This window comes from Strongylocentrotus purpuratus, unplaced genomic scaffold (genome assembly GCF_000002235.5).
Source record: "Strongylocentrotus purpuratus isolate Spur 01 unplaced genomic scaffold, Spur_5.0 spur5_scaffold_12, whole genome shotgun sequence".
Classification (NCBI taxonomy): Eukaryota; Metazoa; Echinodermata; class Echinoidea; order Camarodonta; family Strongylocentrotidae; genus Strongylocentrotus; species Strongylocentrotus purpuratus.
In genome coordinates this window covers 23,035,015-23,056,703 of record NW_022145597.1, presented here as the reverse complement: position 1 = coordinate 23,056,703, position 21,689 = coordinate 23,035,015, and the positions used below count along the sequence as shown (strand labels likewise).

At 36.9% G+C, this 21,689-nt stretch overlaps 3 protein-coding genes across 7 annotated transcripts in view; all 3 read left to right on the top strand.

The window, feature by feature from the left end:
* The window catches only part of LOC592591 (disks large homolog 1), a 47,977-nt gene extending 44,148 nt beyond the window's left edge, over nucleotides 1–3,829 (top strand). For both annotated transcript variants that reach the window (XM_030982147.1, XM_030982148.1), the window contains one exon: nucleotides 323–3,829. In XM_030982147.1, the coding sequence (XP_030838007.1) occupies nucleotides 323–429 (107 nt within the window). In that variant the 3' untranslated portion in view covers nucleotides 430–3,829. The remainder of the gene's footprint in view (nucleotides 1–322) is intronic.
* A 1,524-nt stretch (nucleotides 3,830–5,353) lies between these two features.
* LOC105446776 (endonuclease 8-like 2) lies at nucleotides 5,354–9,507 on the top strand. 2 transcript variants are annotated; one of them, XM_011684022.2, is made up of 2 exons: nucleotides 5,354–5,607; nucleotides 6,174–9,507. In XM_011684022.2, the coding sequence occupies exon 2, from the start codon at nucleotides 6,205–6,207 to the stop codon at nucleotides 7,726–7,728; it is 1,524 nt and encodes a 507-aa protein (XP_011682324.2). In that variant the 5' UTR covers nucleotides 5,354–5,607; nucleotides 6,174–6,204; the 3' UTR covers nucleotides 7,729–9,507. The 2 variants fall into 2 exon arrangements, with proteins under 2 accessions (XP_011682324.2, XP_030838006.1); XM_030982146.1 differs by having other exon boundaries at nucleotides 6,171–9,507.
* Nucleotides 9,508–19,155: 9,648 nt separating this feature from the next.
* LOC584590 (transcriptional coactivator YAP1) overlaps nucleotides 19,156–21,689 on the top strand; it is a 44,210-nt gene continuing 41,676 nt past the window's right edge. The window contains exon 1 of one of the 3 annotated variants that reach the window (XM_030982144.1): nucleotides 19,156–19,970. In XM_030982144.1, the coding sequence (XP_030838004.1) occupies nucleotides 19,495–19,970 (476 nt within the window). In that variant the 5' untranslated portion in view covers nucleotides 19,156–19,494. The remainder of the gene's footprint in view (nucleotides 19,971–21,689) is intronic. The other 2 variants (XM_011680013.2, XM_784449.5) reach the window with 2 other exon arrangements.

The window sequence follows — 21,689 nt, the reverse complement described above, 5'->3', positions numbered from 1 at the left end:
ATGAATACTGACTCTCTTTAATAACGTATTTCATTAACCACTACTTGTCCTTTAAATCGTGCACATAGATATGAAATTTGAAAACAAAGATAGCCATTTTTATTCAGATTTTCTTCTAATGGTAATGTCCAATTTTATGACATAATGACGCCTTAGATATTACGTCACAATAAGAGACCTTGCCTTCGACTACGTAATATCTTCCCTTACATTACTTATAAATTACGGATTATACTTAAAAAAAAGGTAAGTTCTCGTTTGATTTTTGTAATTGTATTTGAATTTTGAATTTTTAAATTTTTCTTTTTTCTTGTTTCCATAGCAATCATTTTGGGAGATACCATAGACGACATCTACCAGCAGAGCAAGGAGATCATTCATGAACAATCCGGTCCGACGATCTGGATCCCAGCGAAAGAAAAACTGTGAAAGCGGATCCCGTCTCTCACAGGAGTTACAACATGAATCACCAAAATTGTATATGTCCAGAAGAAAGAAAAAACATTTTGACGACATTGCACAGCCAAGTTGGATATTAGAGATATTTTTTGTACAGACAAATTTTAACAACCGTGGAATATTGGGGGAAGAATTGTATGTTACGATTTTTGACATTTATCCCCCTCTGTGTTTTATACGCAAGATGTCTCCATTGCTACTTCGTAGGGATCCGTTAGAGTGCGCTAGTGGAACCCGCTCTGCTCATGGGGGGCATATATTACCTTCCCCTACCTGAGTATACGTTCCTGAGGAGGCCCATGCTTATTTCATCAGACATTAGACATATATTTTCGTCGTTTTTTGAGGTCTTATGTTTTTCTTTCCCATTTTCTCCACAGATATAGTTTTTTGCAAACGGCCTGTTGAAGTGAAGTGAATAATTGCATTTTTTATCAAAAAGGAGAAGATAATATGAAACTCATGATATTGAAATTTCTCTCCGTAGTGTTGTTTTTGTATTGCCATTTTGCAAGAAGAAAAAAAAAAGATATATTAGTAAATATATATATATTATGCCTAAGTATATACAGTATACTCACTTGTGACTATGCCTGATTTCACTGTAGTAAATTGATTGACGCAGCTAACAAAGAAATGGAGATGAATTAATACATTTGTGTGCAAAGTCCCATGATGTATTAGAATTGAATTAAATTTCATAGTTATTATTACCAACCATTCTCTTGCTTCTTTTATACAAAATCTTGTAGCTTTAATATTTGAGGTCATGACCTCTGACCTCATCAAAATCAAAGCCCAAATGTGATGAAATTGTTTTAGGGGGATTATCTGTAGTTTCTGTACTAGACCCTTAAAAGATTATGGATGGATTGACTTATGTTTAAGTTTTTTGTACTTTATTACTAGATGATGATTTTGAAAATAGCAAAGTGAAGACATGTAAACGTACACGTATCATGATGTGTGATACAATCTTTATGTGGACCAAATATCGATCATGAGTAAGATTCATTTTGTTTCCAGTCACAGTTTTTTATAAGTTGATGGCAACTTTTTGCAAGAGTGTTTCCCCCTTTCTTTATATGTTTATCTCATTCTCTTTTCTTGCTCTCTATCCGTCTCTTTTCATTTCTCACTTTTTTGCATTCTTTCTTGACCCACACACCCATCGTTTCTTTCTTTCTCCCTCTATTTCCTTTTTTCTCTTGCCCCTCCCCCTTTCTCTTTCTCTCTCTCTCTCTCAATCATATCTCTTGCGTTCATGCCCCAATTTGTATAAAAGAAAGGCCTATCATGAATTTTGTACTTCTTTAGATTTCTAATAGTGACACTGTCATACAGTGAACAAGATTTGTGTATCATTCAAATTTGATGTCCCATGCCAATGTTAGCATGTTCCAAATTGATAATTGTATAAATCACTTGTATGATTTTGTCTGTAATATTTCATTTAACAAGGGCAACGTGTGTGTATGGACAAAAATACTATGAACATTTCTACAAATCTGCATCCATGTAATTAATGCATTGCTCCCTTGTGAGTGTAGCCCCGCCCCTTTGTTTTTTCTACTGAAACTCTCATTTTTTGCAATCGGTGTAAAATAATTTTTCAAGATCTCTCAACATACATCATACATGTATATATATACCCCACTCCTTCTGTGTCAGTGTGTATACCTACCCTCATATGGTCACAGAAAGCATAAAATGGTGCTATAATAGTCTCATGGCTTTCAAACATTTTGAATTATTGTTTAATGATCATAATTGCTTGTATCCACACTCATGGAGAATCGTAATATGCTCTGATAGTACATGTACATGGATTGTATATTTTGATCACATGCATGATAAACCCATTTTCCTATGGGAGCTGTGTGGCTCCTGCATTCGAGCCTATGGGAATGAGAATAAATCAGGAGTCAGTTGGTTAAAAATGATCTATGTCGTTGTTTATCTTCTAAAGAAATGACACAAAATGAGTACATCGCTAATCAAGTAAATTACTGTATTTTTTAGCACCTTACATACTAGAAAGAGCATACTGAAGTTCCTCTTTATTTTGTTGTTATTTTTTTTTGGGGGGGGGGAGTGGGGGTTGTTCTGATTAAAGTAATTACAGAAGAAATGTGTTATGATTGTTCAAACTTTATTCACGTGAAGGCCTTTTGCTTCTCATAGAACTCTGGTTTGAATACCTTACTTGGGATATGATCTTTTCTGCTGTCCAGATTGCTATCATTTGTGGAAAACTAGCTTTCATTTGCTGTAGATACTTGAAAATGAGCGTTCACCATTAGATCAGTTACTCAAGACTTTATACAAGCAAGCAAGCAAGCACTCATTTTGTTTTATATTTTATATTTCTCTACCACAAAAAATGGGTCTTATCTTATTTCATGTCTTTTTTTTTCTAACCGAATTACATTTTGGGCGGATATGCTTGTTTATTTCTTGGGATATATGTGACTGTTAAAGTGTTGGATATACAAACAAACTAAAACAGAATAAAGGACATTCAACCCAATGGTGTGGGACTAAGCAAGATCTTTAAATGATTATAAGCATTTTATCAAATCTTTATTTGCACTATAAATATATAAAACCTATTGGTTACCACATTCAGAAGTAAGATTGTGTAAACAGCATAAATATTCCTATGGAATTATTATGAAGATCAGGTGATAGATATTGCTCACTGCACTTTGAAATTGTTTATATTATAAAGGACATTAGTGAAAGACTTCATGGGGAGCTAAAGGAAAAAATTTGATTTAATCCTTAATCTATATCATTTAATTCAAGAAATGATGCATCATTGTTTAAATGATCAACCATTATATCTGCCCATTAGTCTTGTCCCAATCCAATGTTTTGGATGATTTTTCTCAATGAATTTTGCAGTTTTAGGTGATGGTAAATACTATCTGTGTGTGCCCCTCCCCCAAATAAAAAGATGTTCTATTGTTGTTTCAGATCGTAGATGTAGACACTCCTTTTATGCTCTAACCATTTCAAAGATTATGATAACTCTACTGCCATTAAGTGCCCCGCAGATGTTATATATTATGTACTTAGTATCACTATTTCATGTACGTTTGATTTGATTTTTTTTTTGGTCTCTTTCCAATTTTTTCCAGATATACAATATGTGTGGGAGTTGTAGCACATATTATAACAACGAGAGAGAAACAAGACTAAAAGAATTTGATTGTATATTCATCATATGTTGATATTTAATTACTAGCATGCAAATGAAGGATTATATGTTATGTAGTCATTTATGATTATTGTATGTTTCTTTCTTTTTAAGGAAGGTTAAGTGTTGTACAAATAAAAAAAAAGTAGACATTTTGAAATAAACTCACAATTGTTTCTCTCATGCAGTCCTTATTGATTTTGTTTTCGATTTATATTTTCATATATCATATAGCTTAGACTGAAATTCCTTTCAAAGGCAAAGAAATTATAATGAATAGGAAAAAAAAAACAATAATATTGGCTTAAAGGAAAATCTTTGATAGACATCTGCTCTTAAGGAAAGAAAAAAAATCAGAATATATTTTACTTTCTGGAAGTTTTAAGCGCTATAATAATGGGAACTTCAAATTGGCTGAATCAGTAGTGTCTCAGTGATGTAGTGCGGGACAACTTTCACATTTGCTTCAACACCCAAAATTACTAAAAATGTCGATTTTTCAAAATGTATGACTCAGGATGATCTTTCTTTATAGAGGGCCTATAATAATGTGTTATCTATATTCCATAATATATCTTGGGTATTGCCCCAATGGAGAAGGCATTTGGGAGAAAATGGGAAATTAATTATATTTTGTATGCGAAAAAACAGGAGTTGTCCACTGACAAAATTACCAATTTGAAATTTGCATAGCTATAGTGATCTCATATTTCAAACATTTATAACTCTCTTATCTTTGGCTCAATTTATTTCAAATATTATCCATTCTGTTTCGTAATATTACAAGGGCTGGATTGCCTTCTCAGTGTTCCACTGATGTACGGAAGGCCAAGCGTCACCTTTTCTAATTACTATAAATGTGGAATTAGATTTATAAATGATCATAAAATGAAATAAAAATCATTTCATGGTGACATTCTGTTTTTATTAATTTTTTTCTCATAGAAATATAGTGCTTTGTATGAATAGAAAAGGCATACATTCAGCACTTCATAATTATATCAAACTTTTGTCTTAGTAAAATAGAGATAAAACTAAAATTTACACAAAAATATTCTTGTCAATTCTGATCAGATAATCAGAGTGTAAAGCTGAAAAGGTCACACTTCACATTTTCGCTGCTAAAATTTGGTATAAATCATAAATAATTATTGACCCATGACCAATTTCTTGGTTAATTAAAATCTTAGCTGTAAGATGGACGCTGTATTTTACCCCTCAGTCTACATGAGACAAAGAATGTGAAAAGGCATTCATGTTGTCAACTTCTTGTTCTTTTAGACACGATGAAAAAAATTGCATTAGAAAATAGTCGATTGGACATTCCTAAATGAAGTTATTTCTGTACAATAGAACAGTTCACAGGTGTATTCAAGTTTTATGCGTGCCTTGTTTAGATTACTAGTAACGACACTGAATGCAACCAGAATTCTGACTACTGAACAATATCATAATAGGTGAATGGGGTAGATTGCAAATAGCCTCTCAGAGAAAAATTTTGATATAAACTCTTCTAAATTCAAATTTAAACTTTGAAATCTCGCGAGTTCGATATCATTTTGACAAGAAAAAAAATATTTCACCCTTTCACTGATGCCCCATTAGACCTAGATAGAATATGAGGAAGAAATAAAGTAAGCAATTGAAGACAGTTCGGAACTAATGACTTATACCGAGGGTATAAAACATCATTATTTTCCTTGAAAATTCCCCAACAAAATTAACAGGGATAGCGATCCCTCTGTCAAGATGCCACGCCCACTTAGAAGTGCCACGCCCACGAACCTGATTCCCCGATCTCTGGTAAGATCGAATGCAATGCCGTCATTTTGCTAGCCGGTACTGCGTGCATGTACTGGATGTATAAAACGTTGTGAGGGACGTTGGACTATCCGGAGAATGCTGTAGATTTGGATCAAACCAGATCCAACCCCAATATTTTCAAGGTAAGATTTTCTTGGCATGAATGATATTAAGCCGATGAGCCATACATCCTTCAATTTTGATGTAGTATTTATCGAACGAAGAAATGAACATGGAAAGAAAAAAAAAAATGTCTGACATTTCGGTGTCGATCATTGGAGTCAGACGTCTACCCAAAACGTTGGCTGATTCGGGTTTTGTGGCCGGATGAGGTTGGGGGAGGGGGGCATTGTATGAAAATAATGTAACAACCAGATCAAAACAATGAAATAGAAAACTAAACTAAACAAAACATGAAAACTCAGGAAGCCCGAGAACACAAATGTTATTTTTTTTAGTTTTTTGGGAGGCATATTTTAGTGTATTCTTAAGAATTTTATTAAGATCCTAGCTGACATAACTGACAATTGCGTGTGATTTCGGGTATCAACAATATTTTGTTGAAACTTCATCTTTTTTACATTTTGGCGAATTATATAAATAATTCAAAGGCATAGGCCTACAGTTACTTTGTATGTAATGATGTCATAATTATTTAGTTTAAATGCAAAGAGCTTAAACATGGCCTTTTCAATTTGCTATCCAGCAGATTTCTGGACTGTAGAGGGCACAGCATCATAATGCCTGAGGGACCTTCATTGTTCAAATGGTGTACCATGACCAAACAGTTTCTTGGTCGGAAGACAACACGAATCTGTGGATCATCAAAGACAGTGGATAAGAAGAAATGGAGTGGGGCTAGCCTTGAAGATGTAAGGGTGTACGGCAAACGACTCTTCTTGCACCTCGTACACAAGAGAGTGTCTACAGCTGAATCGGAGTCGGAAGATTCCGATGAAGAATCGGTGTGGATCAGATGTCATTTCTTGATGTGGGGGAGTGTCAGGGTCAATGAATTCAACTGCAAATCATCGAAGACCAACAAGTTTCCTGAGCCGAGACTTATCTTTTACTTCAGCAAGGAGGAGTTCTTGGTGTTCTACGGCGGGAGCTTCCAGGAGATGAACCACCCTCCGGAGGACGAGAGCAGAAGAGATATCCTGAGCGATGGTTTTAATAGATCCAGGGCAGAAGATTGCATTCTGGGAGATCTTCCAATCTCGTTTATTTTGTTAGATCAGAAGAAATTCGCCGGGCTTGGTAATATTATCAAGGATGAAGTCTTGTTCAGCACAGGAACCCATCCAATGCAGTTGGGGTGTCAGCTGTCTAGAGCCAAGGCTACAGTCATCGTTGAAAAGGTGGTGACTTTCACAAAGAGATGGCTGGCTTGGAAGATGGAAGAGAAGCCCTCAAGCAAGTTTGGTGACTGGACAGAGATCTACAAAAAGGCCATGTGTCCAAAAGGTCACGAGACAACAAAATCGATGTTTGGCCCCACTGGTATGGAGAGGATCACATATTGGTGTCCAAAGTGCCAAGCGATGAATGACCATGATGATCCTCTGTCAGATAGGAGAGTTTGGACAGACACATCAGACCAGGATACAGAAACTGTTGAAGGACCTTCTGTAAAAGGGATATCACAGACCATCCCCAACTCTGAGCACCAAATGGTCACTGCTGATAATGCAAACATGACAGAGTCCTTTGCAGCAGACCAGAAAGTGCCACGAAGAGCGATTCTGACTGTAAAGGAACTTAAACAAGAGGGGACTCCAGCAAACAGCAACCAGGAGCTGGAATTCAAGGAGGACTTTCTTATGATGCAGGAGAGCCAAAGTAGCCCTAAATCTGAACAGACTTCTCTGGGCACACCACATCATCTGTCAGAGATGAAGGATACTTCTCTCCCCACACTGTCTCTGGAAACAGAACTGATCAATTTTGGGACAGGTCATGTTGGGAACAAGAATCTACCACCTCCTCTGATAGAGGAACCAAGACAGCGCTTACCCTCAACCAAAAAGATCAAGCTTGAATCTGAAGCAACTTGTATCTTTGATCTCAAAGAAGAAGAGCCTGCTTTCACCTCGCCGTCATCTAGCTCATCCTGTATCGTTAACAGCATTTGCGTTCCGGATCAGCAATATCATGATGAAGATTCGACCAGGATTTCAGTGTCCATATCAACCATTCAAGAACTCATGAGAAGCCGTGTTAGGATCAAAGTAAAAAAAATTGATGTAAGCAGTAAAGACTGAAAATACTTTATCATGAACTTTTATGTCATTTGTTGATCACCTTTACATAATTGGAGAATTTAAGTAGTGATAAAGATGCTAACAGCTATTGGTAGAAAATGAGCAAACAGTCATTGATAGACTGAGCGTTTTTTTATTATTTTGGACATTCATCTTTAACTTCTATTCTGTTCATGGTTTAAGTGCTAGTTTGTCACCTTTTTTTTTTACTGTTAATTCTAAGTTATCCTTTCAAAGTACAATATTTTATAAACTTTGCAAACATTGTAAACAAATGTTTTTATGCAATGTATTTTTAATGTCAAGTAACATTTACATGTTCAAGGCGTTTTTCTGTTTTAGTTTAAGTTTTTTGTTGCTCTATAATTTGTCTTTTTTTCTTCAATGTTTAACCGTTCTGTTCATGGTTTCAGTTTCACATAATACTTCACCTTTTTTCATTCATTCTACTTCTGATTTTTATCATGCAATTATCATGAATATATTGACCATAAAAGACCTTTTCGTGAGTAATATTTGAGGAACAAAAAGGTTTTTGTTCAGCGTTTCAGTGTTACTTCTCTCTTTTTTCCACTTATAAACAGCTTTCCTGTTGGCAGATTTGATCGTAAACATATAATTATGTTGGAGAACTTAAACGTGAGATTTGTTCTTCTTCTAGGACACCAACATGTTTTTTATGCTTGAGATTTTGAGAATAAAATCCTAAGCAATCTCAGTGATTCATAAAAATGTATTTATAAGTCAATGATCATTAGAATCCTATTTCTGAATAGAGTGTGCATATCAAATATTCTTCAGTAATCATGGATTAGATGAATGACAACACTAATATTTAGATGAGATCTGAGAGATGTAAATATTATTAATTATACATGATTGAGAAATGTGAGAAATGAACTTGAATAATCATGATGATTATATATATTTCCCAAGTGGCCTTTTTTTTACACAGTAAAAATCTTCTCAAAGCTATAATAAGCATGCATCATTTTCTCCTGTAATTGAAACGGATGTTTTAATCATTATTTTGTAAAAACACAATTTTAGGTGATATATGTTCTACTCAAACATTTTACACATTGGTCAGTATTGTATTGCCATGAATGCTAATTGCCACATTAATTTGCTGGGCTGCCACAACTGCAGAAAAAATAGGGCATTAGTGCAACAATTTGGACAGGATTGCTCCTTGCTTGCAAGGCTTCACGTATAATAGCCTAATCTTTCACAGGTTTCATTTTCCACATCACTACCACAAGTTAAATCTCAAAATCTTTGTTAAATATGACCATTTTACCACCTAATTATACAAATTGAATATAAAGTTGGGAATGTTTATGTGAGCCATTGCAAATAAATACTTACACGGTCATAGTAGGCCTACTCAAGAGCGACTCAGAGAAAGAGCATCAATATCTTTGTTTAATATGTCAAATTTACCACCTAATAATACAAATTAACAGTGGAGTAAGGAATTTAAAGTTAGTCATTGCAAATAATACTTACAGGGTCAGAGTGCTCAAGAGCGACTCGGAGCATCAATTTTTTAAATTTGTGTTTGCTTATTTCCGTTAAAAGTTTTGTTACATTTGATCAAAACGATTACATTTGTATCTTGGTTAAACATTTAGTGTAAGTTACATGTTTAATTGTATATTACTTACAATTGTCAATCATATTCCATGAATTAAAAAGGAATATCACATTGTTTCATCAGTTTCATCAAAGAGTTTGGTTCTTATTTTTCAGGCTTATGAATAAAACATTTAAAATAAACATTCTCATTTTTTTTTGGTAGTTATTTTGATTGTGATGTGAAGACAATATTGGATCTTATTTGCGTTGATAAACCATTTGTAATGGCGGAAATGTGCCGCCCTTCTTCCCCCCCCCCCCCTCTCTCTCTCTCTCTCTCTCTCTCTCTCTCTCTCTCTCTCTCTCTCTCTCTCTCTCTCTCTCTCTCTCTCTCTCTCTCTCTCTCTCTCTCTTTCTCCATCTGCTTCCATATGCAGTACCGTAATTCATATTCCTTTCGATATAGTTTCTCAGATCTTAACCCGTTCGCACATTTAAAAGCGAGTAATTAAATATACATGCCCAAATCTGTTGCATCTCCTACGATGACTTTTATTTTGTTTCTTTGATTGCTTGCTTTTTTGTTTTAGATAATTTGATTGCTGTTGTTGATTCTAACAATTTGATTGGTAACCGGAAAAGAGTTGCACCTACGGGTCAATGTTAGTCAACAAAGTCACCACTGTCCAAAAATCATTCATTCATAATATGTTTGGGAAAATACTATGGTAAATAAGCAGATGAATAAACACAAAACAAAAGAAAATGAAACGAATGGATGGCTTCTGATGCGCTCTAGTTCGTGAAGCAGCCGATGAATTAAAGTGGGTGTTTCAGCTCGCGGTTTGGATATAGACAGCAGGGGCGGATCTAGCTTTTTGCGGAGGGCATGGGGTTTGACCCAGTGGCGGATCCAGGATTCGCGCCAAAAATCGCGCCGTTTTACTGTTTTACTTTTTTTTCCCTTTTTTTTCCCTTTTTTTTTTCCTTGATCGCACAAGGGGGGATAAACCACCGACCCCCCCCCCCCCCCCCCCCCCTAGATCCGCCCTTGGACAGTGGTGTATCATTGATTGAGCCATTGAGGGAGGGGTGCTGGTGCCGCGGGGGAGGGGGGGGGGGGCAAAAGGAATACTAAATAGATGAAATGCTTGAAAACAAGTCCACCGAGTTTGGGGGGGGGGACGTGGAAGAGCGTCCTATCATTGTCTGTTCATGATGTCTTCCCTCTCCTTTTTCCTTCTTCTCTCTTTCTCTCTTTGATCAAAGGCGGGTCGGGTGCCCCAGGCCTGTTCCCCCTATACGTACGCCACTGTGTATGTTTATAAATGTAGCTCTGTAGTCTTTTTTGGTGACACGACATTTGCTCCCGCGACAATTGCTCCGGGCTTTATTTCGTCTAAGATGTAGGGTTAGGGTTAGGGTTTCAATAGGGTTTTATGTTAGGTTTAGGTTTAGGTTTAGGGTAGGGTATAGTGTTGAATCCAGGGTTGAAGTTAGCCATTCGATTAGTGTATGAAATTTACAGCGGAGCAATTGTCGCCGGAGCAAATGTCATGGAATCTCTTTTTTGCCTTAATTAAAGGGACTTGGTAACATTGTTCAGATGAAAAAAATGGTGCTAATATAGTGACTTCAATGCTAAATGTACAATTAAAGATATTCTCAAACTTTTAGGGAAAACAGACCATTATTAATGATAACAATAATTGGGAAAAACTGATCTGATTGATTCCTTAATTCTCTCAACTACACTATCAAAATTTAATTACATTTTAGGTGAATGAAAATCGTCACAAAGCAATGAATTGGCTCTATATACCATTCCAGACATTCAAGTGTTGAAAGATTTTTAAAAGCCTGTCTTATGTCTTAATTTCATGGAAATCGGTTGGGAAAACTTTCTGTTAAAGGGTTGCGCACAGTGACGCCTTCAAAGAAAAACATAAATATCTTTGTGGTTTGAGAATTTTTTCAGGGCTTTTTGCATGTTAGAGAGTTAGTACAATAATAGAAAGAATATGATAAGTAAAATTTCACACAAAAATTACGCAGTTTTTTCAAAAATCCTCAACAATTTTACCGAGTCACCTTAATTTGAAGAAAAACAAAAAAACAGACACAATGAATGAAACGTGATCGGTGAATGGTCGTCGTATTTTGCTTGTCACAAGTGAAATTATATGAACTTTGTATACTAAAAGTCGTTTTGCGATTTTGTCTTTTTTTCTTTATCTCTTAGTTGGGCCACTTTCTCGTTTGTTTAGTTCATTTTTCATTCTTCCTTTTTTTTTGGGGGGGGGGGGGGGGTTGGAATTATTAATGTCGACGCTTCTGTTTCCTTTTTGGTTTCAGGGTATTAATCATCGAAAATACTGGCGCCATTTTAATATGTGAAGTTGTGTATATCTGGTATGCTACATTTGCCACACTCAACCCAGGTGATGTAAATGGGTCCCTGTCAATAATTAATTCGTTGAAATGCTAGAGTGCCGCAATGGCAGGACAGCTAAAGCCGGGGTAATAATAATCTCCAAGTTTCAGAAGCGCTGATTGTAATAAGCGCTATATAAAAACTGAGTATTATTATTAATGCTGACATGGCGTGTGGGAAGGTTGGTACAAATATCCTGACTAGTACAAATATAACGAATACAAAACGAATACTGAAGTTTTACAAAATAAACAAACAAAAAGCACGAAGAAGGAAAGAATGAAAGAAAAAAAACACGATGCAACCGAGAAGAACAACAGTTTTAACAGCAACTGGTCAAGCGAAAACGAGCACTGACGATGCTTTTTTTATAGTGCTATAGCGCCCTCACCGTCATTGTTCTCAGCTCGTAGGCACAGTAAGGAAACATCCAACAACCATAACAGTAGTCAGTAACATAATAAAACAGAAGAAAATAAGTATGAATACAAGTTCTTTGATATATGGACTTTTCAACAAAAGACTGTTGCATATTTGTAATATCGAATTACATGTAAAAACAGATAAGGCTGTTTTTTAATCGGGTGAAGATCGTTATTTTGTTAGATATTTTTACTTTTTTAAAATAGCTCATAATTATAGTTTCGGAAGCTCCTAAACAAAGACGATATCGGCTCATCATAGATCCGCAATTGAGATACCAAAAATCGTTAATAAACAAAAACAAGACAGTTGATTGGTAAGGGTGCAGGATTGAGAAGTCTTATTAGCAACTTCTTTTCACATTTAATTTCCCACTGTTCCCCCCCCCCCCCTCCCCCTATTTTGTTTCTCTCCTACGCCACTGGCCCTGACTCGACCTAATTCCGACAATTTCAGGTTATGAAAATCGCCTAGGCCTATCCTTTATTTTGCTGTCGTATGCAAATAAATTATTGATACCAAAAAATAGAGAATAGATTAAACGAGTAATTATCGGTACTGTTATGCTCAATTTACAGATCATTTTGGTTGACCATTTGTGACTGAACGCTCTATTAATTTTCAAAGAGGGCTTCTCCGAGCACTTCCGATTGTCTTTTTATCTTCATTTTTATATTTTTTCCCCCATCATCAAAATACGTCATCTGTCTTTGTTATCTATCCAACCATCAAAGAGAGATGAGATTGTAGAAAAACAATTTCGATACAGATCAGCGGCATATCCAGCATAGAGGTTGTTCGGGGGAGGGGGGGGGGGGGGGGGGGATGGGGGATGGGGGGGGGGGGTGCATGTGAGGCTGGTGTCGATTCATATCGTGGGATGGCAAGTGTAACTATACGCCTGAGCAGAGACTAGTGGCCTAAGCAAAGAGCAATCGCGTTGCTTGTATCGAACTGGTTTTTTTTATTGTCGGGGGTCAGCTCCAGCCTGTATCCTTAAAAAGGGCTCATTTTATTCTAAGTGTGACCTCCCCAAGACTTCCCGATATGTTTTTTCTACACTACCAAGCCCCCCCCCCCCCCTCCCCTCCCCTCCGCCATAGGCCCCTGTTGTTTTTTTTTTTTTTTTTTTTAATTCATTGACATACTGTGCCTTAATCCCCTTTCCTTTAATTCAACCACAACAATGATTATGATATAACTGGCCAAAGTAAAGAAATACAAATGTTGTTCAGTGGCGGATCCAGGGGGGGGGGGCAAAGGGGGCACGTGCCCCCCCCCCCCCCTCGCGGCCAAAAAAAATATGTTAAAATCAGCCCTAAATTCGCCTAAAAATATACTGAAAAACAGGGGCGAGCCCCCCCCCCCCGCCCCCCCCCCCCCAAAAAAAAAAAAAAATTGCCAATGGCTGACCTAAAAAGGTGACCTTACCCCCTCCCCCCCTCCAACGGAGCAAAATGTAAAATTAAAAAATTAACGTGTCCCCCCCCCCCCCCCCAAAAAAAAAAATGTCCTCTCCTCCCCCCCCCCACCCCCACCCCACCCCCACCCCCCAGGAGTTGAAAATCAGTCTATTTTTGCGAGATTACAAAAATATAAGGAACAAAATCACGCACTGGCTGGGTATCGAACCCAATACCTTCCAATTACGACGTGATTGCCTGCCTGTCCACTAGACTACACTGCCGCACAGTTGATATCTATAATTTTCCTCTCTGTTATCGTTCGAGTCAATGTAGATTTCGTGATGAAAAAAATTAGGAGTTTTTATGTTCTTCCTTATTCAGAGAGTCACTTGACAAAGAGAAATGATAGAAATAACTTTCTCTCACTCTGCCTCTGCTTTTGGGTGCCCTATTTCAAAACGAAATTGACAATTTGAATATTATGTACTTTAAAATTATTATAAAATATAGGAAAAAGGAGTAGCTGGGAATTTTATAGAACCCAACACCTTTGCATTGTGAAGCGATATATTATCAACAGGACCATTTTGCCTCACTGGAATATCTAGTTCACTATTTGTCAATACTTAAGATACAACCCCCCCCCCCCCCCTCTCTCTCTCTCTCTCTCTCTCTCCCTCTCTCCCTCTCTCTCTCACTCTCTCTCTCTCTCTCTCTCTCTCTCTCTCTCTCTCTCTCTCACTCTCTCTGGTACATTACAAAGATCTTCCTCATTTTGCTCTCTCATTATCACTTTAAACCTCTATTTCATTCTTTACTCTCAGAGTCCTCCCCCCCCCCCCCCTCTCTCTCTCTCTCTCTCTCTCTAAACCCCAGTTTCATCGAAAAGCTTTTGGATATTCATTTTGAGACATGAGAGAGTCTGACGCAATCAAAAATAAGAAGGATTATCCTACGTTTGTTTGTTTTCAATTTTTTTTTTACCAACATGAAAAATTAGCCTCTAGACAGCATGAACAGAACTCCCTGATCTATCACTAATTTTGATAGAAATGTGAAATTAATACCATTTCCGATTTTAATAATCAATCGATAAGAAAAATTACCTTTTGGATAATCATCTTACGACTAATTTTACATCACTTTGCAGGTCATTGTCAATAAATAACTCTGCCATATACAATTGTCATCACTCAAAAGACTAATATACAAAAGACTCTCATCAACAACATAACCGCTTAACGACAGTCTTTGATATGCATAATGGGAGGAGATTTATCACGTTTCTATAGTAAATGTTTCTACAGAATAAGAACATTGCCACGCCCCATAAAAGAAAATTGGACAAATATACGGGTGATTACCTCGTAACCGAATCATAAAATCATTTGCTTGAAGATATATTTTGTTAGTGCTATTCAAATGACAACAAGAAGCATTAGTTCAATGTGTTGTGTGGGTGGCAAAACAAACACCACTGATTTCGGAAAGAATTATTGTTGGTGGTTATATTGGTGATTTACATCGCGTTAATGGCTTTGAAATGGAAAAGCAGAAAGCAGATTAAGGAAAGTAGACATAAGAACGGAAATTCAACTTTAACACACAAAGTGATAGTTATTTTGCTTTATGTTTCCGATTACTTTGTTCCTTTTCAACATTTCAGAATTTATCTAAGCACAAATTGAGAATAGAAGAAAATATATTTTCAATAGTTAAAGACCATTCTAAAATATTTCACCTAAGTCTCCTTTAACAGCTACACGGCAGAACAATACCAACATGCCAACACGGCCAACAAAAACAACAGCCACAACATGTTTACTATTGCAGTAGTGGCCAGGGTACTGGAAGATTTAAAGGCAGGGTATTCTAATGACTATTCTTCATAATTACGTTTACTGTCGTCTGCTGCTTGCAATGTCCCGATGTGTCGACATCCATGTCCCACAATACACCACCAAGAAGATGCTTGCGTGGGTACAGGAAAGTACAGGAATCGGAAATTGCTCAATATGTAGGCCAACGCCTTCACCGAATGATGGCGCAGTTGAAAACACAATACAGCAATGGTAACGATGTCGGTAAATTACCATACCTTTCAGAATTATTTTTACAAGAGGTTCTGGGTGGATATTGGTTGACTGGTTGAGGTAAAGGGCATCCGTAGTTATAGAATGAATTGATGAAAATGAGGCATGTTCCTTTTCTAACTGTGAATTTCGAATTTGATTGATTGAAGTAGCTAAACAAATGCTGCATTTCATGTTCATTTTCTTCAGGAAAAGACAATATATAACGAATTCAACGAAATTTTGTCAACAAAAAAACTATTCAAAGACAGATAACAGACTCTTCTATCTGCGTAATCTGATTAAAAAGAGTAAACAAAATCTCACATGTAGGCCTACACACAGAACGATGACGAAATAATAGTCGAGGACTAAATATTGCTGGCTCTTTTGGCCCAAGCTTCGTAGAAGCATATACCGTATACGAGGGCTTGCCTATTCTTATTACACCATTTGATGTTTGATGTTTGACAAAAATACTGATGATGATAATGATGAAACTTATAATGATGAAATTTAAATAACATTAATGACGATAACGACAACTAAAAGAAACTAGGCCTATTATATTTGTCAAAGCTGTAAGTCTATATAAAACATAACACAAGTCATGATTTTTCGTAGTTTTGAGGTAAAAAGGTTATATCACATAATAAGATGCTCACGCTACAATGGCATTCGGACAATGTAAGGGAAAATGTATACAAAAAGAGCATCAAAATAAATACGTGTATCAATAGTTGCCCCTCGAATGAACCCTATGTATTGTCCCCTAAGTTTTCACTCGAATTGTTGCTAAGCAAACCAAAAATAAAGAAGAAAAAAGTAAAAATAGATAGGTGCATATTGCTCGCCACTCCACCAAGCACTATAGTCTGCAGTAAAGGCACATTGCTATAATTTGACACGTCTTTACCATATTTCCTAACGCCTTGAGCAAAACCTATAGCTAAAGTCAGAATTTGACTGTGTGCAAGAGCAGCTAATGTACAGTGGCTATGTATAGTCTCATATTGTAGACAGTAGTGATCAATAAATTCATAATCACGAATGCGGAATACTCCTCAAATCGAGGGGGGGGGGGGTGCAGGCACAAACCATTGTTGTTGTTGTTGGTAATAGTTCAATGGCGTTCATTCAGTATTGAATATATACGCAATATCTTTAGTTTTATAAGAAAATCAGTTGTACATAAGAAAACTGAGAATAAAGATTTGTTATGATATAATTAATTAGTCAGTAACGCAATTTATGAGGAGTCTCTGGATGGTTTGCAACTTCGTGTTTCTGCTTTTTTTTAAAGTTTAATCTTAAACGAACCATTGCTAGTCGTCAAGGTTTTTTATTGAGTACCTGCTTTCAGACTGTGGGGGCCCCCGGGGGGGGGGGGGGCGTAACAATCCTGTGAAGTTTCCAACAAATCGACTGATATTTTCCCAATTTTTGTCTTATCGCTTGAAATCCCACTATAGTCTCATCAAAGGAATCAGTTGTGATTTATTTTACACTTCGAAATCAATCTTCCCCTAAGTGCCCGGATGATTAACCTTTTCATGATTGTTTAATAAGCAAACACTAATAATCTTTCTGGACTCGCGCCAAATTAGAACACAACTTCATATATAACAGTACAGAAGGCACAATACATTGAATTGAATAGGATTGAAGTATACAGTATATCAAGTTATATAAACAGAATTGACGCTTTTCAGGATAAATTACAGGATTCCTGATCCAGATTTCAAAAAGTTACGGCATGAAAAAAAATATGTAAAAAAAAAAAAAAAAAACACTTTTTTGATGTGATGATTGTACTGCCTGTTTAAATTCATTTGTGTATTTCTGACATTTATACAGGGTAGCACATTTTCACCAATAGTGGTGGTTTTTCACGAGGCCCTGTTATGGTAACAATCATAACTATAAAGTCATGGCAGTAACATAAAAACAAAGAAGAAAATAAGTATTATACATGATATAAATCTATACAAATTCTTTGGTAGCCTCGTAGTAAATGTGGACCTTTAAACAAAATACTGTTGCATATTTGTAATATCGTATTATATGTATAGACGGTATCTATTTTTAAATCAGATGAAAATGCAATTCTTACTTTTTAGACGTAACAAAATATGCATCGTATAGTTTCGGAAGCTCATAAACAAAATAGAAAGACAAGGCTGAGATAGACAGATATATATATATATATATATAGAGAGAGAGAGAGAGAGAGAGAGAGAGAGAGAGAGAGAGAGAGAGAGAGAGAGGTGGGGTAAAATAAAGGGAGAATGGGGAGGGGACAACGCGAAAATGCGAAAAGTATACGACGCCCTTAGATGCCGTTCCTCATAACTCGTGTTTGTTCTTTTGGATTTCATACCCCCCCCCCCCAGTATATTGCTCTCTCATCACTAAAACCAAGATAGCTTCTTAAGATAAACGAAATACACGGTTTTTGATATAACTGTGGCTTTTTAACGTATATCAAGCAATTTTTTAAATAAAAAATGGTTGCTCTATCTATTTCTTATAATAAGTATTGTTATCATTTTTCAGGGGGATGTTCTCTTTCAATCAATACATGTAATATAGGCCAATAGCGGAAATCATCAAAGAGTTGCTTCTTCGAACCTCTATTATAAAGCGCAAATCAATTAAACAATAGTTCGTCTCACATAATACCCATGGGTTGTGCTTACAAAACGACCCTCGAAATTCCTTTTCATAACCCTTATGAGCAAAAGTGGATGCACCTATGTATACATCTATTCCATATCTGCAAGAAACTAATCCCTTCTCAAAAGCCAAGAAACATGGTTCAATCGTTACCCCCTCCCTGACCCCCGTCATTAGCGATAGGGAATCTTGCCCCCTATTATAACACCCCTATTGACAAAAGGAATCCCTAACAATTCAAAATCGAACTCAGAATAACTAATATGCAGGTCAATGCCCGCGATGAGTTCGTTCTAAGTGCTGTGCTCCCGTCTTACAAAATCGAAAATCATAAATCAAGGCATAGGCTCGTTATTATCTGATTGCTCTTTTTAATATCATCCATCGCCGCATAGCAACAAATGAATGGGGGTTCGGCATATCCCGCAATGAGAAACAGTTCGGAGAAAATGCTCGTTCAAGGTTTTCCTAAAACCTCTCTTTTATGCCAGACAATAATCTTCCGGCGTAGGCCACACCCTTTTCTGTGACGTAAGCAATAATAACATACAAAAGTCGGCCTTTGACCAAAAGAAGGATTGTAAAGGGCCCGAACTATACCCCCTGATAGAGGCAAGACCACGCGCGGATGGATTTTGGAAGATTTGTAAAAGAATATTATTCCTTCAATATCGACATGAAAGCATTGAATGTCATTGATAATTTATGTAAAAGAAGTTTTCACTAGTCTTTATTATCTTCGTTAAATTTCATTTAGTCGGGTTAATGAACTAAAAATAAGGATCTATCTTGTTTAAGATAGTTAAAACCCCGGTAGTGATGTGGTCTTAATAGGGACCAATAATTTGCATGCAAGGTCGGGCTTTGGTGTATGGGTACTCAGCTGTGTACTCTACCACAGCGGAAAAGTATACGAGGCGAACTAACTTACGAGACCGTACAGGTGAAATACGCCGTGTGCAACCGGATACTCTGTGCGAGAAGTTGTGTATCGGAATGGCATTGAGGTACATGGTGTAAAGATGCGGCGATGATAGTTAACTGGTATAAAACTTATATTTTACGCGATTGCTGATACTGTCACCATCTAGAAGTTCATTTTATTATATGCTAAGCGAAAAGGGGATTCTGGAGTCAAGGAATTAGTGAGAAATTCGGTGAGAAAAGCGGAAAGAAAATGGAGCCGGCAGGAGGAAGAAAACAGAATGCTGTCGTGCACGTACGAGGGGACTCGGGAGCAGAGTTGGACGATTTGTTTCGCAATGTTTTGAACACGCCCGAGGCAGCCGATAAAGTTCCATCGCAAGTGCCATGGCGAAAGAGAAACATGCCCGCCTCTTTCTTTCAAGAACCAAGAATAAGCCATTCGAGGGAGTCGAGCGCAGATTCGACGAATTACTCTGGAAATATGTCGAACGCTAGCCATGAAATTGCCAGTCGGAGCTTGGGCCCGCAGGGGATGACGATCGCCCACAGCAGAGCGCACTCATCTCCGGCTTCGCTACAGGAGATGAGGAACATAAACCCTCAAGATGTGATACGGAATCAGCATCTTCGTCAACAGAGCTACGATATATCTGATACTGATAACCCAAACCTGCCGAGCGGCTGGGAGATGGCCGTCACACCAACTGGACAAAAATATTTCCTGGAGTAAGTTGAAAGAAAAAAAAGTTTGGGATGTTCATTTTACAACCCACACAACTCCCTGTCCCCTCCCAAGTTTGGAAACTGACTTGTTTGATAATTGCTACAAGACTAGTGAGTGATGATGTTGATAGTATTAATAGTATAGAAGAGAATAATGACATTGATGGTCTATATAATAATAATGATGATGGTGGTGATGATGATGACGGTGGTGGTGATAATGGTGGTGGTGGTGATGATGATGATGATGATGGTGGTGATGATGATGGTGGTGGTGATGATGATGATGGTGAGGATGATGATGATGGTGGTGATGGTGATGCCAGCCAGGATAATGGTAATGATGATGCTGATGAGGTTCTAGATGAAGGTCATGGATGATGATGAGAAGGGGAGGTTTGATGATATTGCTAAAGATCATGTGGATGAATCTGATGGTGTATTTTTTAAAACACAACCTTCATGATTTTGAGTCTCTGTCAATCAAATAATGATTATACCATGAAATTGGCATCATAAATTCATAATGATGCCCAAAACTACTCGACCATCAAGATGATACTCTGATGAATGTACTACTTGAAAATTGTGGTGATGATGGTGATGATAATGAGGATTCTAGTAGTGATGAAGAAAATGATGCAGCTGATTGTTTTTGTAAAATATGATTAGGAACATGACTTTTCTACATTTCAATTACTTGCATACTCCTTTAAAATACAGAGTAGTAAATCAAGGAACAGTTTAAATAGTGGTAGATGGGAGACAAGTTGTAAATGTCCTTATTTACAACAGTTCAATGTAAATATAGCTTGTACTATTTATAGGATCTGCTTATCTTTATATCAAGTTAAGAAGTTTCTTTTCCATATAAACAGCAATCGTTAGTCCAATACACCCCCGTAGGTGCATTCACACTGCAACCAAAGGTTTTGATGAAATACCCAAGTCATAGGCCGTGCCTGGAGTGTAGCATTTTGAAACGCAGGCTGATGTGCGAAAAATCCACCAGTTTTTTGCAGTGTAAATGCTCTCTCTCAAAAAACGGTTGATTATTCTGGATTTCGGTTACTTGACTTCCCTCACTTTCATGCCATTAAAGTAGTCACAAGTGGCACATAGTGGTACAGAAAACTCTTCCAAAAAACAGAATTATTAAACAATGATATTCTTTTATGGGTTTTCCAGTTGTGTAAGGGGTAGTTTAAATAAAGTTGATGGGTTTTTCACAACAAAAAAATCTGCAATGTGAATGAGCCTGTTGTATACAAGTTAGGTTGGTCTTTTAAATGGGTAACTTGTGGTTAACTTAAATGGATTAATGAGGATCAACAAAGGCGTTATAATGCAAACTGAGGGAAGGACTGTACATGCAGAGCTAATAAAAAACTCCTCTGTGTTATAGGAGTACAATGCGAGGTGTCTAAAAAAAAAAAGGAGGTGGGGGGGGGTGGGGGGCTCAGGCTCACAGGCTGTTAGGCAAGACAAGGAAATAATCAAGGGAATGTCTCTTTAAGCAGTACTTGTTGTTGATATTGTACATGTATGAGAGATACATGTACATTGTATAATTTGTAGATACACAAGTCAGATGCATTATGGAATAGTATGAACTGATATTTGTCCCCTTATTTGAGAAGATTTCCTACTTTTGGCTTTATATTTCTGAGATAAATCATGTATTGTGCTCTACAAGATAACAAGTTTAAATAGAAAAAACAA